General features: G+C 41.1%; 2 protein-coding genes across 3 annotated transcripts; both read right to left on the reverse strand.

Moving 5' to 3' along the window:
- Positions 1-853: 853 nt before the first annotated feature.
- On the reverse strand, positions 854-5,851 carry dnaaf19 (dynein axonemal assembly factor 19). The gene is made up of 3 exons (XM_076264858.1): positions 5,605-5,851; positions 5,330-5,462; positions 854-1,481 (listed from the first exon to the last, which is right to left on the reverse strand). The coding sequence occupies exons 1-3, from the start codon at positions 5,748-5,750 to the stop codon at positions 951-953; spliced, it is 810 nt and encodes a 269-aa protein (XP_076120973.1). The 5' UTR covers positions 5,751-5,851; the 3' UTR covers positions 854-950.
- Positions 5,852-6,054: 203 nt separating this feature from the next.
- On the reverse strand, positions 6,055-17,049 carry kif2c (kinesin family member 2C). 2 transcript variants are annotated; one of them, XM_076264838.1, is made up of 22 exons: positions 16,873-17,049; positions 16,316-16,410; positions 15,799-15,903; positions 15,659-15,707; positions 15,525-15,557; positions 14,937-15,062; positions 13,609-13,719; positions 13,186-13,283; positions 12,925-13,020; positions 12,770-12,824; positions 12,499-12,661; positions 12,114-12,204; positions 11,932-11,995; positions 11,775-11,854; positions 9,623-9,765; positions 8,873-9,077; positions 7,860-7,970; positions 7,709-7,776; positions 7,345-7,429; positions 7,163-7,237; positions 6,438-6,522; positions 6,055-6,331 (listed from the first exon to the last, which is right to left on the reverse strand). In XM_076264838.1, exons 1-22 carry the CDS (start codon positions 16,925-16,927, stop codon positions 6,255-6,257), a joined length of 2,070 nt encoding a protein of 689 aa, XP_076120953.1. In that variant the 5' UTR covers positions 16,928-17,049; the 3' UTR covers positions 6,055-6,254. The 2 variants fall into 2 exon arrangements, with proteins under 2 accessions (XP_076120953.1, XP_076120954.1); XM_076264839.1 differs by lacking the exon at positions 15,525-15,557.
- Positions 17,050-17,562: the final 513 nt, after the last annotated feature.

Here is a 17,562-nt window from a genome sequence, read left to right on the forward strand (position 1 = left end):
ATCTCTCACTTTGGCCTATAGGACACTGACTGGATCTGCTCCTAGTTATTTTAATTCAATTATCAAGCCTTACATCCCCAACCGCCCACTGCGGTCTTCTGATGAGCGTCTGTTATGCCGACCAGTCATAAAAACTATGTCTAATTCAAGACTCTATTCCTCAGTGGTTCCATGTTGGTGGAATGAGTTGCCCAATGCTCTCCGTTCTTGTGGTAGTTTTGGGTCGTTTAAGAGGGGTCTAAAGACATTCCTGTTCAACATGTACTTAGTTGTTTAAGCGCTTATGTGTTATGGTTTGTATAATATTGTTTTATTTTCATTAGGTTGTTGATTAATCTGACATTATTGTTTATTATTGATATTCTCCTTAATGTAGCCTTACCATGTAATTGTTTTTATATTATTGATTGAATGGACATTATTGTTTTATTATTGCTTTTCCCCTCATTTTCATTAGGCTATTGATTGATATTGTTTATTATTATTACTATTCTCCTAATTATATTTGACCAACATTCTAATCTGTTCCCTGTTGTGTGTCGCTGTGGACAGAAGTGTCTGCCAAATCCATAACTATAATCATAATGGACATGATGTAGGCTACTTTTGCCGTAGATGTGCTGAAAAAAGTGCAGGTACAGCAAGTTACCATGGTACCATTATTTTCTGTTTTGCTTGTTGGTTTATTTATGATAGCCTGTGTCAAGAAACAAAAAGTCTAAAATATTCATGAAAAAGTATTTAATTTTCCAAACCACTACACTGTTTCAGTTCATGAGAAAGTAACTGAGAACACAACCACACAAAAAATCTAAGGTACAACAAGCAAGACTGATATGAATAAGCCCTCTGATCACTTTAGCTCTTAGTTTCTCCATAATCGCTCATGTCATCACCAGTGTATGTAAATCCATCCATGGGTGGCCTACCCCCTCAGATTCCCAACCTGTCTATGGACCACTGCTAGGAACACCATAGATTTGCATTAAATGTTTCAATTGTTCATGAGGATTGTCATTTTCTACTGTTTCCACACCCTGATCTCCACACCCGCTGTCCTCACTGACTGCTGTAGCATCGCTGACTGCTGTAGTATCGCTGGGTGGTATTTCATCCCTCTGACTGACATCAAACTGCGCTTTGCTGTCCACTGCCTTCTGAATCTTCCGAAACAGCTCCTCACAGGCCCCCTTCTCTCCCTTGCTCAGCAAGGACACGTTGAGGCCGAATCGTGGCGTCCTCGACAGGCCGTCCAGCAACCCCACCACCACTGGCCACTCCGCAGGCTGGAAGCCCCGAGACAGAACGAGCAGCAGCTCGCCCAGCAGGCCAAAGCCCACCTCTGCGCTGAAGATGCCCCTCAGGACCTCCCCTCCCAGGGAGACGAGCAGACTGTACTTCTCGCCAACAACGCTGCCCAGCCTCCGCCAGTCCCGGCTGAACTCCGACGCTGTCCTGGGCTGGAAGTCAGACGGCTGGGGCTGTAGGTCACCAAACAGAAGACTGTTACTCAGTGTGTTGCCATAAATGCTGGGCCATTTCTGTTACTCTGTGAATGTAGAACAACATTTCTGTTCTACTATCTAACTGAGACTACTCCTAAACTTGCCCACTACACATTACATTACATTACATTACATTACATTACATTTAGCAGACACTTCTTGACCAAAGTGACTTACATATGTCAGCTATATTACAAGGGATCACATTGTCCCCGGAGCAACTTGGGGTTAAGTGCCTTGCTCAAGGGCACAACGGTGGAAGCCGGGAATTGAACCGACTTTGGTAAAGTTAGACAGAAATTGGCAGATTCGCAAGATTTGCGTTTTGCGGTTCAATAAATCATAGGAGAAACGTTTTCATTGCATAATAGAGCTCTATCTAACCGTAGCAAGGCAGACAACAAGCTACAACCCGGTTTTCACCCGAAAGAACCGTGGACATATGTGGATAAATAAAACGCATCCCTGTGAGCATTCTGCTTTCAGCCGAGCGTCTAGGACCGTCTACAAAGGGCAAAACCGAAAGTGGATACAAATACATTTAAATAGCTTCACTGTTATTGAGCCTAGTGCTTCCAAAATCATAGCACACAGCTAGTGCTTCCCTAGCAACACACTACACCTGCCAATTACGGGAAAAACTGACTCACCCTATTTATAATATATTTTTATTTGGGGTAAAATTCAATAGCTTCACTGTCATTGAGCCCAGTGCTTCCAAAATCACAACACACATCTAGGGCCTCCCAAGCAACATACTACAGCAGCTAATTATGGAAAAATGGACTAGCCCTATTTATAATATATTTTTAATGGGGGGGAAATTCAATAGCTTCACTGTTATTGAGCCTAGTACTTTCAAAATCACAACACACATATAGGGCCTCACTAGCAACATACTACACCAGCTAATTATGATAAAACGGACTCGCCCTATTTTTAATATATTTTTTTTATGGGGGAAACATTCAATAGCTTCACTGTTATTGAGCCTAATGCTTCCAAAATCACAACACACATCTAGGGCCTCCCAAGCAACATACTACAGCAGCTAATTATGGAAAAATGGACTCGCCCTATTCACAACATATTTTTATGGGGGGGAAATTCAATAGCTTCACTGTTATTGAGCCTAGTACTTTCAAAATCACAACACACATCTAGGGCCTCACTAGCAACATACTACACCTGCTAATTAGGGAAAAAAATACTTGCCCTTTTTATAATATATTTTTATGGGGGGGAAATTCAATAGCTTCACTGTTATTGAGCCTACTGCTTCCAAAATCACAACACACATCTAGGGCCTCACTAGCAACATACTACACCAGCTAATTGTGGAAAAACGGACTCGCCCTATTTTTAATATATTTTTTATGGGGGAAACATTCAATAGCTTCACTGTTATTGAGCCTACTGCTTCCAAAATCAAACACACATCTAGGGCCTTCCAAGCAACATACTACAGCAGCTAATTATGGAAAAATGGACTAGCCCTATTCATAATATATTTGTAATGGGGGGGAAAGTCAATAGCTTCACTGTTATTGAGCCTACTGCTTCCAAAATCACAACACACATATAGGACCCCAGTGGCAACATACTACACCTGCTAATTAGGGAAAAATGGACTTGCCCTATTTATAATATATTTTTAATGGGGGGAAAATTCAATAGCTTCACTGTTATTGAGACTAGTGCTTCCAAAATCAAAACACACAGCTAGGACCTCCCTAGCAACATACTACACCTGCTAATTATGGAAAAACAATTTACAATATATATTTATTGGGGGGGGGGGGGGAAATTGAATAGCTTCACTCTGTTTGAGCATAGTGCTTCCAAAATCACCACACACATCTAGGGCCTCCCTATCAACATAATACACCTTCTTGTTTTGGTAAATTATGCTCAGCCTATTTATAATATATTTTTATTGGGGATAAAATGCAATAGCTTCACTCTCATTGAGCCTAGTGCTTCCAAAATCACAACACACATCTAGGGCCTCCCTTTTAACATACTACACCTGCTAATTTTGGAAAAGCTGGCTAAGCCTATTTATAATATATTTTTATTTCATAAAAAAATCAATAGCTTCATTGTTATTAAGCCCAGTGCTTCCAAAACCACTTCACACATCTAGGGACTCCCCATCAACAGACTACACCTGCTTGTTTTGGGAAATTATGCTCAGCCTATTTTTAATGATTTTGTATTGGAGAATAAATTCAATACCTTCTCTCTTATTGAATTTAGTGCCTCAAAAATCACTCCACAAATCTTGGGTCTCCCTAGTAACATGCTACACCTCGTAGTATGGCAAGATCTAGCTCGGTCTATTTTTCATGATTTTTTCAGAGGAAAATGTCAATGGCTTCACTGTTATTGAGTCTAGCGCTTCCACAATCCTTCTTCACATCAAGGGTCTTCCTACGGTTGTACTACACACATCTATAGTCTCTTTATTGTGACAGCCCAGCTCTAACATGCCAGGTCTGTCTTTCTCCCTCGATGGCCTTGCTGCTTGCCTTGACTTTTTCTTCAATAAAGATTAATGAAAGATAGGCTGATCAAGAATTTCCCAAAGTAGCAGGTGTAGCACGATAGGGAGACCCTAGGTGTCTGGAGTGACTTTGGAAGTGCAAGACTCAAAAATACTCAAGCTATTTAAAATGTTCAAATAAAAATATATTATAAATAGGGCGAGTCCATTTTTCCATAATTAGCTGCTGTAGTATGTTGCTAGTGAGGCCCTAGATGTGTGGAGTGATTTTGGAAGTACTAAGCTCAACAGCGCAACTATTGAATTTTTCCCCAATTAAAATATGTTTTAAATAGGGCAAGTAATTTTTTCCCTAATTAGCAGGTGTAGTATGTTGCTAGTGAGGCCCTAGATGTGTGTTGTGATTTTGGAAGTACTAGGCTCAATAACAGTGAAGCTATTGAATTTGTCCCCCATTAAAAATATATTATAAACAGGGCAAGTCCATTTTTCCCTAATTATCAGGTGTAGTATGTTGCCACTGAGGCCCTATATGTGTGTTGTGATTTTGGAAGCAGTAGGCTCAATAACAGTGAAGCTATTGAATTTTCCCCCCATAAAAAATATATTATAAAAAGGGCAAGTAATTTTTTCCCTAATTAGCAGGTGTAGTATGTTGCTAGTGAGGCCCTAGATGTGTGTTGTGATTTTGGAAGCACTAGGCTCAATAACAGTGAAGCTATTTAAATGTATTTGTATCCACTTTCGGTTTTGCCCTTTGTAGACAGATGCTCGGCTGAAAGCAGAATGCTCACAGGGATGCGTTTTATTTATCCACATATGTCCACGGTTCTTTCGGGTGAAAACCGGGTTGTAGCTTGTTGTCTGCCTTGCTACGGTTAGATAGAGCTCTATTATGCAATGAAAACGTTTCTCCTATGATTTATTGAACCGCAAAACGCGAATCTTGCGAATCTGCCAATTTCTGTCTAACTTTACCGAAGTATTGAACCGACAACTTTCAGGCTACTGCACGCTAGCCCAGCTCCTTAACCACTACACTACCATCGCCTGATCAATTCCAGAGCAAGCTAGATAGATAGATACTTTATTGATCCCCAGGGGATCAATAAAGCTACAGCCACTGCATATCAGTAGCCTAGCTCAACAGACCTTAACAAGTGCAAAACCTAGACAGATGCCACACAATAATGTTGGAGGTATTTTTTGTTAAATGATTTAGCTCAATCCAGTGAAAAAGAAAAGAAACACAAAAGCTATAGCCTGACTGTGTGTGTGTGTGTGGGGGGGGTATGTTTTATGATCGTTTCAGACCAACCTGGATCCCTTCAAAAGTCTGGGGGTCGCGACAACTCTTCGTAGAGGCTACCGCGTTCCAGGGCTGCTTCCGTGGAACACGGGCTTTGTCTTTCCTGTCCAAGGGTTTCAGGTGAGATGCTAATACAATATCTCTGAAGACACAAGATTTTAGTTAGCCTACCTTCAAAATGTGACCGATTTTTGACAAGCACAATTCAAAACGTCTCAATTATTAAAAAAAATAATCTATGGCTAAGCCCACTGACGTTATTCAACTAATTTATCCGATTTTACCTAAATTCCTCATAGGTGGCAACTTTCTGATGCAAAGCCCTGAATTTTGCATCATTTTCGCGACGATATTTCTTGTCAGCTTCCACAGCAGACTCCAACTCTTTTTCTAGGGCCGAGAAATTGATCACGAATTCCGACTCCTCCATTTCATGTACGCAACAGGGTTTGAACAACAACAACTGCTATCGATAGTTAGCAGGATCTCTCTCAATGTAAGGATTTAATCTCCAAACGAATATTATCGAGAAGAAACCCAATTTACCAGAGCCACATAAAGAAATGTTCAGTGTACAACATGCAACTTTAGCCCCACTTCCGTTGACATACACGTATCCATGGTAACAATCACATGACCAGATGGGGCGTATCAAGAATTATATTCTATTCAAGATGTTTACTTTCTGTTTACCTGCCATACACATTATAGTATACATTAAAAAAAAATATCAGTTTTTCAATCAAATAGGGGAGGATATGTTTATTATACACAGTAGTAAATGATAGAGGAAAAAAACACAAAAACAAAACGCACACAAGGACAAGGAGGAAAGCAACATACTTCATGTATAAAATAGGTTAAAGGGCCCAAAAATGTGCAAAAACATTAAAAAGGGAATTTATTAATGGGGTGGTTTTTTTTAAAACAAATCTTATTTAACATTTACATTGCTAAAACAAGTCAGCTCTTCTTCCGCCTTAATCGCTTCTTCCAAAGCCTTGACAGCATCTGTAGAAAGGATAGAGTTCAAACTCATTAGAGGGCAATTAAAATGACCACCAGTGAGAATCAGACCCACTTCTACATGACTTCAAGGTGTAACAAAACTACAAACCTGGTAATCTCTGGGAAAAGTCTTTGATTTCTGCTAGACTAGCCAAAGCATTGAATGATGGAGAGAGCATGGATGCACAGAAAACCTGAAACAGTGAGAAAAAAAGAGAAAGAATTTGAGTGCAACAATAGAAGGGAGCAATTTCTATACACCACAGAAACAATACGGATATCAGCTTAAAGGAATGTTTCGGAGCAAAAACAACCTAGGGTCTATTTTATTTAAGGGAAGGCTTAAGCAGATTAGCGGTTGCAGCGCAAACCACAGTCAATGAATGCGAGAGGAGAGTTTGCTACTACTATTCTCGTGGCCTTTCCTTCAAGGTGGCCGCGACAGGAAGACAGCTAAGGTAGCCTAAAAAACCCTTCATAAAATAATTTTATAACCTTTCAAAACATTTACATTACTTCGATTTGTCTGTAGATAACATCACCACACTACCACAGAAGTGTCATTCTATTTTGAACATTGTCAGTGGTGTAAAATAGTTTGTTTTTGATATGAGTGTATGCCCGGTGCGCTTTCACTGTAAGCCAATTTGGCATTACGGCAAACAACGGTCTTGCTCAAAACTCCACCAATTAACACAATTATGCTCAAACAACAGTTTGAACCCGTTAGCTTCTGAAAATAGATCCTAAGTTGTTTTTACTCTAGAACATTCCTTTAACCACTTCAATGGTAGTTCAAATCATATTTCAATGATGGGTAGAAATCAGATATACCAAGATATACTCTCGTAACTTCTCCTCCATCTCCGCCACCTGGGACATGACATCATACAGGGGAACGATGGAGTCCTTAAAAAAAAAAAAAAAAAGCAAAGCCCCGTTATCCGCATGTTCTAGCAAAGTAATTATTAACATTGGATTAACAGTTAAAACAACCGTTAAAATTATAAACTCACATCTGAGGAGCTGCAGCTGGCCGACATCTCTCCCTTGTTGGCTGCGTCTTGCACAGCCTTAGATGTCCCATTCAGCTCCTTCACCCTGTACAATAAACCATTTATATTTCAGTTACATCATTTCCAACATTACTATTTTACTGCTCTAAAGTCATTCACTTGAATTTCCCCTAGGGATCAATAAAGTATATCTATCTATTCCCATCACCCAGTTGATATACTTTGCCCATGTCTTTGTTTTGGTGTCTCTGTCTGGTAAAGACATTTAAACTGAACTATTTTCATTCTTTAAAAGGACTAAAGAATGACTACAGTAGGACAAGTGGAAAAGGCTCAAGATGAGGACTTGATGGAAGTAGCCTACCTGTTAGCATAGCGAAGCGTGTTGAGGGTGTAATCACAAGAGCCCATACCAGGTGAGATCATTGCGATCTGAAGAACAAAGATTTTGTAAATACTTGAAGGACAACATGAATCCAGAATAAACTGAACAATCTATGCTATGATTACCGTACCATGCATGTCCTGGAGTTCTCTCCGATAAAGGAGTCACGAAGAACTTGAGTTAGCTTGCTCATCCTGAATGGGATGTGGTCACTATTGTGTCCCAGGGACCGAATACATTCCTGCCAAATTATGGGAACAATCATTAGTGTTAGGTAACTTACGGACACAGTAAAGAGGTGTTGAAAGATTTCTAGTTAATGTCATAAGCACACATTGACGGGACTTGTCTGACATCTGACATCACTTCCATCACAGGCATTAGGTACAGATGTCTTACTCACACTAGATAATGCAGCAGAGGCATCTTTGGCCTCAATTACTGACCTAATGTGCAAGCTACAAAGAGACCAATGTTTCTTTCCAGACAAGTAAATTGCGAAGCCTTGGGTACATTTATGTATTTCATCTTTGTCTGTCAGTGATTAAACTAATTGGACCTCTGTGTCTGAGAGGCAGTAATTGGGTTGTATGTGGTGAGCGTTCTGACTGGGTGATGCAGGGCCCAAAGTGAACAAAACATTTTCCCCACAGTTCAGGTGCAGCAAAGCCGCAGTGTGGTCTGCATCCATATTTGACATTATGCAAAAGAGTGAGTCATACACACAAGAGAGCACAGAAATGTCACATAGTTGAGGCTGCCATTAGTGCTCATGTTGGAAAGCATGCTTTGCTAGAATAAAAGACAGAAGGACAAGTTTGTATTTCATACCAGTAGCATTTCAATAAATTGGACACTGAAGGCCAAATGGTGCATTTCATACAGTAGGTCTTCATTAAATTGAATAGCGAGTATCCACGCAACTCAGTTAGAAGACACTGTTGAAAGTGAAGGCAAAACCTTGACTTCCAGAAGCTTTAAGCTGCAGTACATCTTTCATACAACACTGCAGTTACTTTTCACTGATCAAGGCATTCAACAGACTTTCATCAGTGGACCTGATAGACAGCATTGCATATTTACAGCCTTTACAGACGCATCCAGGCAGAGACAGACAGACAAACGGACGGACGTTTGTTTTACCTTCAGGGCCAGCAGGCTACGATTGATCTCGGCGGTCTCTGCAAGAGTCTGACGGTCGTTGCTGCGGACGTCCATCCCCCGCTCGTTCCCAGCTAGATCGACCAGAGAGAACTTGCCGTGCAGCTGCAGGTTACGCCGCAGGATAATCTGCAGCACTGCGTGGGAGCGCGAGGAGTTGGCGTTGGCAAACGTCTGGCCTGACGTCCTGCGCGCACAAACACAGCGTGAGAACACTGCTACACATAAAAACTGTTTTCCATTTACTGGCCAGCTGCACAGAAATAACATGGGCACCGAACGAACGCACTTTCCTAAAGGTTCCAGCTCAGAGGCAGATCATGCCTGCTACAAGGAATGGCCACTGGACATTAACAATCATTTAGCAGGAGAGTGAGCACTGAAATTAAGAGATTAAGTAACCCCAGTGAAAACTGAAAAAGAGTGTAAAAAAGTAATTGAGAGTCTGTGCACGCTTCCACCTGCTTTGTTATGAGAATTAAAATTGGGTAATCCTGATTAGAGGGGAGATGTGAAAAGCTGCAAGATCAAAGCATACGATTGTCTGTGAACATTTGCAGAAACATTTTTACAATTTCTGTGAATGAAAAGGTCCATCAACCAAATCGTGAGGTAATTCATGCCACTCCACTTCATGCAAATTTCAAGTCTTTTCAGTCAAAATTACGTGCTGAAAATGTTAATCAAAAAAGTTGGATGGAAACCCAACTATTGACAGAGCCCCTGACTGACCGGCAAGCACTGCCCCTCTCGATCATCTTGATGACGTCTCCCACGCAGGTGACGCTCATCTCCTGCAGGCCGACCACCTGAACCTGCTGCCACTCGTCTTCCAGCACGCGCAGCTGGGCCTTCTTATTCAGCAGGTCAAACACCTGCAACCACAGACTGCATCAACACACATCGCACCATAGCAGCGACAGAGACAAATGCATTACACAGAGTTGGATAGATGGAGGAGTAGCACCAACAACAGTAAATAGGCTGACATTTCCAGATCTCTAGGAGTAAATTCTCAGAGACCAAAGGCTTTGATAACACAGCCAGACTATTGGGGGGCAGCCATGGCCTACTGGTTAGCACTTCGGACCTGTAACCGGAGGGTTGCTGGTTCGAACCGCAACCAGTAGGCACGGCTGAAGTGCCCTTGAGCAAGGCACCTAACCCCTCACTGCTCCCCGAGTGCCGCTGTTGATGCAGGCAGCTCACTGCGCCGGGATTAGTGTGTGCTTCACCTCACTGTGTACACTGTGTGCGTGTTTCATTAATTGGGATAAATGCAGAGACCAAATTTCCCTCACGGGATCAAAAGAGTATATAAGTATGTATGTATGTGTGTGTATATATATATATATATAAATGAAATAAATAAAACTTTTTTTCTGGGGACCCACTTTTTAAAAATGACAGACTATCGCGACCCAATTTGTGACTGTGGTAGTTAAACTAGATAAGTGGTTCTCAAACTTTTTCATTCCCCACTTTGAGGGGGCATTCTCGAGCCCCACCTGTCCCTAATCGCTCTAAGAAAGTGGTAGGTCAAGCTTAAAATTGTCAAATTTATTCAAATAATGACAAGTTCTAAATATATCCTCTTCAACAGAGTTAAAATCAGCTGGTGCTGCAGATATAATAATAAATAAATACATAACACACATATTTCTGTTTTCCAGCAACATATTAGGAAGCATTGGCCATTATACAGCATTGTACAATATATTCAATGAAATTCCAACATGCTGCATTAAATGGATCCATAATCCAGTCATACTGAGCACTGCTGGTTGGGAAATATTTTTGAAATAAACTTTGCAGGGATGTGATGTAGGCCTACTGTTGAATACATGGGATCACAAGAGTGCCTCCCAATCAGACGTTTCAGCGATTTCGCTCAGAAATCTCAAAGGCATAATACTGTCGCGATCGAGGCGCCTGTCCCATACTCAAGTTTTTTTGGTGAATGCAGTAATCTTATTTGCTAGGTGAGGTAGGTGCTTGTCTTTGCCTTGTAACTGGACATTAAACTCAAATATATCGCTAAGATAGGCCAGCTTCGTCAAGAAATGTTCATTAATGAACGTGCTTGCAGATTTAAACATGCGCTCTTCCTCCAAGAAGAGGCGACTCGGAGCTCAAACAAGCGCGACAGCACTTTACCTCGGGAAAGCCACCTTGCCTCGCTGTGAAACAGTACAGCCTTTTGGTCAGCTACCATCTCTTCGCAAAGTGTGGAGAATAGACGCGCTTTTAAGGGCCGGGTTTTGATGTAATTCACCACTCTCACAACAACGTCCATTGCGCATCGGGTGCTACCTGGGCCCAGGCTACAGATAAAAAATAAATAAAAAAACTCCTGTTTTTCACGTCAGTTCGCGCCCCACCTGGCATGTCTCCGCGACCCAGTTTGAGAAACGCTGGTTTAGACTAAGTAAATTAGATAGACAGGTAATTGCTGTTACAGAAGGAGGTGGCTCAATAACTAAAAATAAATTATCCATCATAAACGAGAGAAGACCAAAACAAAACAGTAAATAAATAAATAAATAGTTCTGATTAATTTTGTAGTAATTCAGGAGTCTGATTGCTGAAGGGAAGAAGCCATTTTTGTTGTTTCGTTTCATATGAAATCTGGAAATGCTAAAAATCTGATTTGGGCTGACAGTGTGAACACAGACTTATTAGCCTGGCTCTGCCATCTCAATTAAACTCAATCTTGGATAAGATTGTAGTCTGGATAACCTTCACAAAATGAAATCTCTCAGCCACTCAGAAGGATGGGTCAATCAACAACCAGTAAGCAACCACAGTACAAACCACAGTACAAATAGTTAGCCTATTACATGCAAATGCCTACTGTAAATCATAATTAGTGGCCAGAACCTACCTTGCCATTGTAGATTTCAAAAAACGAAACAAAGGGGTCTATATCTGGGTGCTGCCTCAAGAGGCTGAAAACATCTTGGGCTGTAATGGAAAAGGGAGAGTAAGACTTTGACTCAATTGAATTTGTTCAGATGAGCAAATGCAAGAAACTCCTTTACCTGCCAAAGCATAGATGCCCTTTGAGCTGTTCTGGTTCTTTCCGGAAAAGTCTCCTCCCATTGTCTATAAAAGTGGGCAGGAGATATAATATATAAATAATGAGGACAAATAATCACGTTCCACAAATGTCAATGGGATATGTACAGACTGCAATTGTTGGAAAAAAAAAAGGGCCACTTACATGAGTTTTCCCACTGCCAGTTTGGCCATAAGCAAAGCAAGTTGCCATACCACCTTCAAAGATGCTATGTACCAGAGGTTTGGCTGTGTACCTGGCAACGGGAATTAGAAAGGCAAGAAATAATAGCTATAAATATTAAAGCTGTATTTTGTTGTCATTTTTGCTGTCCAGTTACACCGGCCCAGGCTCAAACCCACATACTTGCAGGACCTTGGATTAAAAGGCGAGCATGCTAGCAGAAAGGCTACACCCCATAGGTGCTAGCACGTGTCCAGGCATAATCTGAGGGAGGTTTACGTGCGAACGTGCCAACACACTGGCTACCATTAAATATATAATGAACATAAAAATAACATTCATGAGCAATACTATCAAGTAGGATTACCTGTAAACAGTTTCATTGGTGACCTCTTCATCAAATGAGTGATCAAAGTGAAAGACCTGGTTCTCCAAATACTTTGTGAGATCCACTTTCTGCTTGGGCTCGTGAAACAACAGCATTCCATTCCCAGGAATAGTCACAACATCAACTTCCTTTTTACCACGTTCTGAAGAATTACATTACACAAGAACATTTATTTAATTTACTTAACTAAAAAAAAAAAAGAATGAGAATATTTCCCCCCCCTTATTTTGTGCTCCCATTTTGTCCATACCTTTCTTGCTTAGTGGACGCTTTCGAACACTCACACATATTCTGGGATTTTGCACCTGTAACACAAGCAAAGACAAAAAAGTTTGCTTGACTTTTAAAAAAAAAAAAAATTTTAAATCATAAACTAATACTTCAGAACTTTACAAGGCAACATACACGGCCAGAATGCGACATGGGAACTTTTTCCACAGTCTCTCTGTATTCCTCAATCATCTGGTGAAATGGTTTGTTAGTCCGACTCGCTTCTGCTGGCTAAAACAAACAAAAATAATCAAATTAAATGAAAACAAAAGCTTTCATGCACATTCAAGCACATCTTTTCAGGAGGTGCTTCACACGTTTTTGGTCCAGTTAGTGCTACAGTTCTGAAAAACGTGTAAGGTCACAAAAGGTCATCAAAGAGGGATGATTACTTGCCTTGACCTTCTTGGTCTGGGTATCAGAGGCTTTTGGCATGATTGACAACCGCTTGCTTCCAGCAGCACTACCATTCTGTGATACAGACATTCGACGGGCTAAAAGAGAAAGACAGAGAGCGCTTGGACTGTTAGCAGACATTTATCAGACTGCAGTTTCGGTCACACACTAAAAATGAGGGTAAGAAAACACACAAGGGAAAGCCTGAGTCTAGTGCAATCATTTTGGAATTTTCCAAAGCTACTTAGAGAAGTCAATTGTATTACAAGGGCATTGTTACATTGTCCCCGGAGCAACTCGGGGTTAAGTGCCTTGCTCAGGAGCAATACGGTGGAAGCCGGAAATTGAACCCACAACTTTTCTGGCTACTGCATGCTAGCCCAGCTCCTTAACCACTACGCCACCATCGCTGTTTTGCCTCACCTGCCGTGCTTGGAGGAGCACACCTTGATTCCTCACTCTCGCACACAGCCTCGACCAGTGGGAGCTGGGCAGTGTGCTTTGGCTTGGTCCTTTTGGGATAGGTAGGCAGTGCTGGGGGCAAGAGTTTGGAAATCAGAACCATCTCCAGCAAAAAGCAAACAGACTCCTTTCACTCAGACTACAGGTAGTGCTTTTCTAGAACATAAGACTTAAAGTAAGGGAACTGTCTGCATCAGACATTTTCAAAGCGATTTACAATTATCCGCAATTATTTACAATCAACCACTTTCAACCCTGCTTAGGGCTGAATTCCAGCACAGAGCCTCCGAACTTTAAGGCTTGACCATAATACAGGATGTGCCTGGTCATAAAATTCAACCGCTCACATATTATGGCCCTACATAATCATGCTCCCATCTCACTGACCTTGGTGAACTTCAGTGCAATCCTCCCCAGCAGGTCTACTTAACATACCAAATATGAATCTCAACACCACAACTCTGGAATTCTCTTCCCCGTCACATCAGGCATTGTGAATCCATTACAAACTTTAAAAGTAACCTAGAAAGCCATCTTTTTCGGCTAGCATGCTCACTGTGTCTTGATTTCTTATGACTGCATTAGCTGATATCTGTCATTTTAATATTCTATTCAATTTGGATACATGAAATGACCTTGGGTGTTATGAGTCTTTGACTCTTTTAATAAAAAAAAAATAATAACACATTTTATCATTTCATTCCCCCTTCCTCTCTCACAGGACCATGTAACAGGGTTAACACAAGTCAACTGTACAATTCCATGACAATTCCTTGACAAAAAAACAGAATTATCATGACTATATACTGAATAGTAATATATAACAACCAATGATCTCAGAGCAGCCACATAGCGTTTAAGAGTCTTTTACTTTTTTTAGAGCAAGAGATGAATAAATGGGCATTGAATAAACAGAGTTGGGCTACTCAAGCAAGCAGTAAAGCTAATAACCAGATATACACCAATTCTCTGTGGAAATATATTTGTATTAATGTATTTTGGCAAGTCAATTTTAAACTGCTACAACAAAATTCCCTGATATTCCATGACTTTGCCTCAAAAATGATCAAATTCCGTGACTTTCCATGTCTGGAATAGACTTTCCAAAATTCCACGATCCGTGGGAACCGTGATGTAAGCATAAAAACATTCAGCAAACAACCATACACCACACCCTGGGTGTTGGCTGAGCCTAAGCCACAGCATCTTAACTACAAACTGACCCACTGATCACTCAGTTATGATGGGTAAATGGAAAAATAATCTTGTTCCCAGCCAGTGTCACGTACCTGATGGTCTAGGAATGGCGGATGGGGGCATGTCCTGGGCCACACCGTCACTAGAGACAGCGGGGTCCACCACAGTTGACTGCCTACACGCAGCCCTCGAGAAATTGGATGTGAACCTCTTGGACACTGATGAGGTTAAAACAAACAAACAAACAAACAAACAAACAAACAAAAAACAAGCCAGGGGAAAGCTAGTTTAGAAAAACCCAGCCAGAGGAGACACATTCACAGCCTCTTCCTCAATCAACAGCCAAGTGACTACTAGGGGGGGCCCAAAACATGATTAGTGAAGCACTTCAGCCAAGGAAAAGCAGAGGCAAAAATAATTAATAATAATAATTTTGCTTTGATCTGTAGAGAGCTACTGTGCAGCGCATTTGATCAAATCCAAAATTGACAACAAAGTCCACACCTTGTGCTCCATTAAAACACATAGTAAGGAGTGAAGCTACTTAGTGTGGGTGGCCGTGGTAAGCACCTTAAGCATAAACCCAATCATTATTTAAAGTGTACAGCGTGTTACAATATTGGACTGTATTCAAATCAAGACTGTAGTCAATCCCAAGAAAACGTGCACGTCATGCAAACCTGGCTCCTCAGACGGACCGGCTTGAGGTGCAGCTTCAAAGGACAAACACACACACACAAATGTGAGAGGGATGTATATCACAATATGACACGACAAATTACTGTATGTCACTGGCATTACAATGATTACATACTGTCTGATGGTGGGAGCATTCTGGACGACCTGAGTCTCCCTTCATATTTCTACAGGAAAATAAATGAAAGAGATTAAATTGAGGTTCTGTTACAATGAGCAGATAACAGAATGTGTGTTTGCTCAGGTGTGTTTCGTCACCTTCTGTGCTGGGGGCTGCTCAGCCGGCACTTGGACAGGCGGTTTGGGAGTCTCTGGCTGCTGGAAAAGGTGCGCGTTGATGACCCAGAGGTCAGAAATAGCGATCTATAACAGATTTTAAAACGAGAAGAAATTGAACAAACAGTCAGGTTTGTTTGCATGTACTGTTTTTTACTCAGCGATCCTCCGATGTTGACAAGTAGGCAGACAACAAGCCAGTGTAGTGTAGAGTGACCAGATGTTCCCTGTTTCTGGGGACAGCGAGTTCCCATCTTTGCCTGTCCCCGGTCAAAATACATGAAAACCAGTTGTGTCCCTGCTATTTGAACACAGATCATTTGATATGTTAATTATATGGACACCCAAATAGTTAGGGTCTCTTGTTTTTCAGGAAATGTCATGTTTCATCTAAAGAAATTTGGTCACTGTAGTATACAGACAGCAGCATGTAGAAACCATAACAAAGCTTTAGTCACTGAAGTGACAAGAACTGAAACACATTCAGATCAGAAGTCACCTCTTTCCCCTTATAAGCTCCATCCTCCTGCCATTCCACATTCACGGCAGCTTTCAGTTCATCCACACTTTTCACAGTGGCAGCATGTGTTCTCCCTGAAAACAACGGTCAGAATTTGTACAAAACTAGGAGACATTCAGTTAAGTTAATTAATGACGGTTTAAAAACAAATAGCATTAGGGTTACCTAATACCTTAGGGTTTTACTTTGACCACTGAACTGATCACATTAAACATCAGAAGAATAGGCCAAGTTAAAACTTAGATGAGAAGCCAGCTACAAGTTAGCTATGCCTAACGTTACGTGAGTTAGAAGTGTAACGTTAAGTTACAAAATGAACCAGGATTGGGGCCTGCATTTCCGTTTAGTAACCAGAAAAGGCTAAAGAGTTAAACAGAATTTAAAACACAGGTCGAATTATAGTAACCTTAAACGACGCCTTTGCTAGGACAAACTGAGTCAAATGTTAGCTAATGTTTGCTAGCATAACTAGTTGGAACCTACGATGCACAACTAGCAGCTAACGTTAACTTAACTTACACTTTCAACAAACTTACCATCGCTGCGACTAATCATGACAGCCATGCCTATTTCAAATTTAGCCTGTTCCATGTCTCTAATTAAAACGCTAGAAGCTCGAAGGGAATATTTTAGTGCAGTTGCAATGAATAAGAAGTTATATCCAAAACAATCGAAAATCGCTCTTCCCGTCAACCGCCCAACATTTAAAAGACGTCAACGGAAGTGGCCGCTGGGCAGGTCGGGAAAGAAAGGCGGTGCCAGGTAGTCTATCCAAAATGTGCTCCAGAGAATTTGCTAGGCTACTATTGATGGGTTTCATCAGGTCCCTTTCCACAGGTGTATTAATCAAGCACCATGCAGTCTGCATTGATAATCAAGGTGCTTGATTTTATACACCTGTGGAAAGGGACCTGATGAAACCCATGAATAGCCAACCTCTCTGGCCCATTGCGGTGCAGCAAAAATGTCACTTGTATATCTGTGGTATTTTTTATTTGGCTTTGAACATAGGCGTACATGAAATCTAGACAGTAGCTTATCAATAGGGAAAAAAAGAAAAACAACAGCACTACCACACAAATCACAGTAGGCCTAGCCTATCAATCAATTTAGACTTCAGTTCAATTAAACTTCCTTCATTATAGCATTACAAAGACGGATGTCCTTTACATTTTTATTTATCCTGCAAATGCTTCTCATGTGTTCTCAGATAAAGAAATGATGCC

Source organism: Alosa pseudoharengus, unplaced genomic scaffold (assembly GCF_046254945.1).
Source record: "Alosa pseudoharengus isolate Yale_2024_CS ecotype anadromous, Long Island Sound unplaced genomic scaffold, YU_APseudo_1.1 YU_APseudo_1.1_scf_4, whole genome shotgun sequence".
NCBI lineage: Eukaryota > Metazoa > Chordata > Actinopteri > Clupeiformes > Clupeidae > Alosa > Alosa pseudoharengus.